Below are 5,534 nucleotides of genomic sequence, written 5' to 3'. Positions count from 1 at the left end.
GTAGGAAACAGGGGTGGTCCCTGGAACAGCATCATAGCTATCACCTGGGCATTTGTCAGAAATGGAAAACCTAAATCTGCTTAACAAGATCGTGTGCACATTAAAGTTTGAGAAGCACTCGTGGCTCGTGGCAGTCAAGTCTGCTAGCAAATTTTACTCTTGCCCATTTTACAGAAAAGAAAAAACAGACACGAGCAAAAGAGAGAAGACTCCAATTACTAAACAAATACAAGAGGGGACAGTACTTCCGGCAGGTAGTTCTGACACAGCATACATCCTGTAGCGTCAGCATTCACAACAGCCCAAAGCGGAAATAACCCAAATGCCTGTCAGCGGATGAATGGATAAACGAGTGTGGTCTATTCATGCAGCGGAATACTATTTGGCCACAAAAAGGAATGAAGTTCTAATACATGCTCCCACATGGATGAACCTCAAAGACATGACGCTAAGTGAAAGAAGCCAGTCACAAAGGACCACAGATTGTATGATTCCATTTATATGAAATCTTCAGGATAAGGAACTCTACAGACAGATACCAGATTCTTGGTTGCCTGGAGCTGAGATGGGGGGCGGTGGGGTGACAGATAAGAGGTATGGAGTTTCTTGTTGGAGTAATGAAAATGTTCTAAAATTGATTATGGTTAATGCATGCAAAATCCTGATAATAGAGTACAAGCCACTGAATTATATACCGAAGCTGGGTGAATTGTATCTCAATAAAACCGTGGGGGGAAAAAAAAAAAAAAAGACCCAAGCAGAGCACGGGAGGTAGGTGCCAGAAGGAGGGCAGGTGTTCCTCACCCCCAACTTTTCAGAGAAGTCAGGCTGTGAAGGTAAATGACCTTTACGCTAGGACGTGTCTTCAGAGGTTTTGCTGGGCAGGATGTGGTGGGCATTAGCCAGTAATCTGTGCCCACCACCCCCTCCCTCAACCAAACAGTTTAGGGACCCTGTGCCTATGATCCGAGTTATTAGGTAACTTCCCCAAGGCCACACAGCTAGGGATGGCATAGCCTTGGTTAAAACCCCAGGATCCAACTTCCAGGCTCTGACCCTGGCTCCCTCCTGCCGGCTCAGCGGCTGGAGGCTAGAAGGCCTCAGTCACTCAGGGCACAGCGGGACCACTCACCTGTAGCCTTCGGCACAGAGGCAAGAGTAGCTGTTGACTCCATCCACACACCGGGCCCCATGCTGGCAGCGGTGGTCCCCGCAGTCATCCTGGTTCTCACTGCAGTTGTTACCTGCGTAACCTGATGCGCACTCACACCTGGGGGCGTGGGGGGATCAGTCCCTCACTCAGCCGGGAGCCCGCAGGGCCCAGGGGCTGTGTGTACGTGACAGAGAACCTCAAGGCCTGCGCGTCTGTGGGACACCCAGGAGATCAAGCAGAGCTCTGGAGAGAAAGATGCCCCCAGCCCGTCCTGGTATGCTTTTCTGGCACAAGAAAGGAGCTTGTGTGGGCTTCTGAGTGACAGCAGCTTCCGGGCTGGGAGGATGGACACCGAGGGGCACGAGGAGATGGGGATCCGGTCACGGACGACCCACACTGACCACACAACCGAGGCCAAACTTCAGTCCCTTCTCGACCTGCCCAGCTGCTCCCCAGCACAAGGCCCTGAATCCTGGGGCTCATCTTGCCCTCTTCTCCAGCCTCCCCAGCTCCACTGGACCAGCCTCCTGGCCCTCCCTCTGCAGGGCTGGTGCCCCCTCTCAGCGATTCCAGCCCAGCCCCCAGCCTCGGTGACCTGGGGGTCAACCATTTGCCTATCAAATCAGGAGCGCACTCCTCCACCTACTTTTCAGTCACAGCCTCACAAGATGCCGCCTGGCCTGCTCCCCCCACATCGGGCCCACCCTGTGGTCAGACTGGTCTCCACTGGCAGCAACCCCCATCCCACCCACCAGCACTTCCCTACCTTCACACCTATTGATTCTGGAACATCCCCCTCCTCTCTCCCTGCCCCAGTCCAGCCTGGCCAATAACCTCACCTCCTCCAGGAAGCACCCCCAGCTATCATCAAGAGATTCCCCGTTGGAAACTCTTTAAACTGCAAACTCCACGGTTCAACCACGCAACCTGGAGGGCAGGTACCCCGCCTGGATGTTTTTATTCATTCCCAGTTTTCCAGGCTGTAAGTGACACCTTCCTACCCCAGTGAGCACGCACACGCACGCACCCCTAAAGCTGGTTTCACGCCACAATACTTTTCCTTACTACGTAAAAGGGCATGTTGCTTCTCAATGTTAGTTTTTCACGGTACTCTTGACCCACCCTATTGATCGCAATGCACGACTGGGTCTTGGGCTGCAGTCTGGAAAATGTGCTGCAGCTGAGCCTCCGCCCACTCGTTTACATTCGCTCCCTCGGTCATTCAGGGACTGAATACCCGCCACCGAGCTGCAGGCACAGCGGAGTTACTTACACCCGCTCGCAAAGACAGGAGAGCGAGAACAGGCACCACACAGCTGCTCTCTGCTCATTTCCCAGCACAGGGCGAGGGACCGAGTGCAGTCCTGCTTTATTCCAGGTCTGAGGCCCAGCCCCTCTGAGCGGCAGCCACACCCCTCGAGCTGCCACTGCCCCTCTGCCATGGCAACCCCACCCCCCAACGGCACCCCACAAGTGCAGCATCTGGGCGGCATTTGGGTGGGGGCTCCCATGCACCCCTCAGTCTCAGGCTGGACCTCAATAACCCCGGTCTCTTGCTTCCTGCCACTGTCCTTGGGCGGCTCCTGCTGGACAGTGGGCTTCCTGAGAGACTCCACCCCTGACCCTGGCCTGAGTGGCTGGGGTTGGGTCCCTCAGCCACAGGCCTCAACCCTGACCATCTGTTTTGTCCTGACCAGTGGAACGGGCTCCCCAAAATGGGACTCTGTTTGCAAAACTGCAGATGGAAACATTTTTAAAATCCATGACCTTTATGTGGTCTTCAGGTGACAATGCACTTCCATATATGCCAGTAACAATGACAGTGACAACGGTCAACTACCCCTTATGCAAACCTCCTGGGGCTAGATAGATTTTGAAATTCAGAATCTTTTGAGGTTTGGAAAGGTGACACAATGCCTAAAGCATTATGTAACACGTAACGGGATCTGGGGCAGCCCCTTAATTACGCACACTCACATTTCTGCAGCAAGAAGAGTGACTATAAGAAGACTCGTGTCACTGTACGTCCGGTTTTATTACCAGATACGTTCAGGTCAGACCAGATTTTGCTATCAAACGGACTTTTGATCTTCAGAGTTTTGTGCATTTTGTAATTGGGGATGAGAAATTGTGGATCTGGGAAGATAACAGCCATTTATGGCGCACTTATCAGATGTCAGACTTGAAGCTAAGTGCTTTCTGTGCATTTGCTCATCCGACCCTTACAACCACCCCATGAGGAAGACACCGGGTGCCCAGTTTGCAGACGAGAAAAGAGGCTCAGGGCAGTCAAGGCATCCATTCAGCGTCATGCTGTAAACCCAGGTCTGTCTGACCAAAGCTGCGGCCGCCACCACCCTGAACCCTCGTAAAGCTGAGACCAAACTCACTTGACAAAGTAAAGAAACAGAATGGGGAGACCAGAGGGGAGGGGACTTCAAGGCCCATGCCCTTGCCTGGCCCTGGAAATGGGCAACACTCACCTGGGCCCATCTGGAGTACCCACGCACTGGGCTCCGTGCTGACACGGGTTCAAATCTGGAGAACAGAAGTCCACCAGCTGCTCACAGGCCCTTCCTGGGGAAAGAACGAGGAAGAGGCAGGAGAGAAGCTGCCCCAATCTCTGCCAGGCAGCTGGCCTGGCAGAAACCTCCTGTAGACACTGAGGGAGGGCCCCAGCCATCCTGCCCACAGGAACGGGGCTCAGGGCAGGCACACCTGCCCACCTCTCCCCACAGATGCCAAAACTCCACCACACTTACCCGCATACTGCAGGGGGCACTGGCAGGTGTAGTTGCCCACGCCATCCACACAGGTGCCCCCGTTGGCACATGTGTGCTCCACACAGTCGTCCGTATTCACCTCACAGGTCGGTCCTTCAAAGCCAGTGGGACAGGAACACCTGAGGTTGGGGGGGGGGGGGCAGGTGAGGAGAGACGGACAGGTGGGCAGGGCCAGGGCAGCAGCCTTCCTGAGGCACTGTGGAAGCCTGTGTCCACCTGTGACCATCATCATCCCAGAGCTTTGGTCCCCACTCCTGGCCAGGCCCTTGCTAGGCACTGGGGTTAGAGTAAACAAGACAGTCCTGCACTCTGGGGGCTCACTCAGTCTAGCCGGGGAGACAACAAGGAGACCGGCAACCAGAGGAGAGGCCAGGATGGGGCCACACTGAGGCCGGGGAGATGAGGACAAAGAGGCAGAGGACACCTAGCCCATATGTCAGGGATGAGGCGAGAACAGGGCTGGGGGTAAACAGGAATCAGCTCATGGAGGGTCCCGGAGACCAGTGATCTTCCAGCTGGGGGAGCACCTGCGGTTTGCCAAGAGATCTGTGGGTCAGAGATGTCTGAGAAATTGATTTCCAGATCTTCAAGTCCTGCACAAACACTTCCCTAAACAGACCTACCCAGAGCTTCAGAAAGGCACGTGCACTTCTCCCAACTGCAGTCCAAGGTGGGGACGTGCCTGGAGCCTAAAACCCTCAGGCACCAGATAAAGGGACAATTAAGAATTGACCGAGCATTAAAATAATTTCTGGGGGCACCTGGGTGGCTCAGTCGGCGTCCGACTCTTCAGCCGAGGTCATGATCTCACAGTTAGCGGGTTCATACAAAGACCCATGTCAGGCTTTGTACTGACAGAACGGAGCCTGCTTGGGATTCCCTCTTTCTCCTCTCTGCCCCTAACCCCCCTCAAAATAAAGAAACTTTAAAAAAAATTAAAAAATAAAAATAATTTTTGATGACAGATCACTCTGGGGTTTTTGGTATATAATCTTGGAAGGGTTTCAAATAATTGAATGGCATGCTACAATAAAACGTCTAATCCCAATGATTTATTTCAACAACTCTTTCTCAGCATTCATAGCTATATACATATATTTTTATAAAGGAATATATTGGATGCTGAGTCCTCATTCTGTCATATTCACCCTGGGACACATGAATCAGACAATTACACACAAAAAAGCTCCACCTGTTATCTGTAATAATTATCAATAAAATTTTGTAGCGGAGTTATGTTCTGATCAATTGTATATCATTGATTATTGTAATGACGACTCTGAAAAAGAAACCGTTCATCAGAAGTTTATGGTGACAAGAAATAAAAAAAAAACAAAAAACTTTAAACTTACACTCCCATGTTGGTGGCAAAGAAGTATGGCAGCGTGCTCAATAAACAGACTCTCTAGCATCACAACAGATCACATGCGAACAAAAATGGAGGCGGGGTTGGGGAGTAAAATGGAAATACTAGTTGGAGGAGAAAGAGAGGGAAGACGTTTAAGCAGTTAAAACAGGAGCTTGTGGGTGTAATCTTTAAGTGTATCAAATTGCGGCGCTATTCAGATTCCACTGGCAAGAGATGAGAGTGAAGTAAA

The 5,534-nt window shown here is 52.0% G+C and overlaps 2 protein-coding genes across 3 annotated transcripts in view; one reads left to right on the top strand and one right to left on the bottom strand.

The window, feature by feature from the left end:
• LCOR (ligand dependent nuclear receptor corepressor) overlaps positions 1–690 on the top strand; it is a 157,732-nt gene extending 157,042 nt beyond the window's left edge. The window contains exon 8 of the transcript XR_013550539.2: positions 175–690. The gene's annotated coding sequence lies outside the window, so the exon portion shown is untranslated. The remainder of the gene's footprint in view (positions 1–174) is intronic.
• SLIT1 (slit guidance ligand 1) overlaps positions 1–5,534 on the bottom strand; it is a 170,077-nt gene that overhangs the window by 5,534 nt on the left and 159,009 nt on the right. For both annotated transcript variants that reach the window (XM_060643067.3, XM_060643068.3), the window contains 3 exons: positions 3,916–4,055; positions 3,637–3,730; positions 1,133–1,270 (listed from right to left, as the gene is read on the bottom strand). In XM_060643067.3, coding sequence (XP_060499050.3) covers positions 1,133–1,270; positions 3,637–3,730; positions 3,916–4,055 — 372 coding nt within the window. The remainder of the gene's footprint in view (positions 1–1,132; positions 1,271–3,636; positions 3,731–3,915; positions 4,056–5,534) is intronic.

This window comes from Panthera onca, chromosome D2 (genome assembly GCF_046562875.1).
Source record: "Panthera onca isolate mPanOnc1 chromosome D2, mPanOnc1 haplotype 2, whole genome shotgun sequence".
NCBI classification, from domain to species: Eukaryota; Metazoa; Chordata; class Mammalia; order Carnivora; family Felidae; genus Panthera; species Panthera onca.
This window is presented reverse-complemented; position numbering and strand designations above follow the sequence as displayed.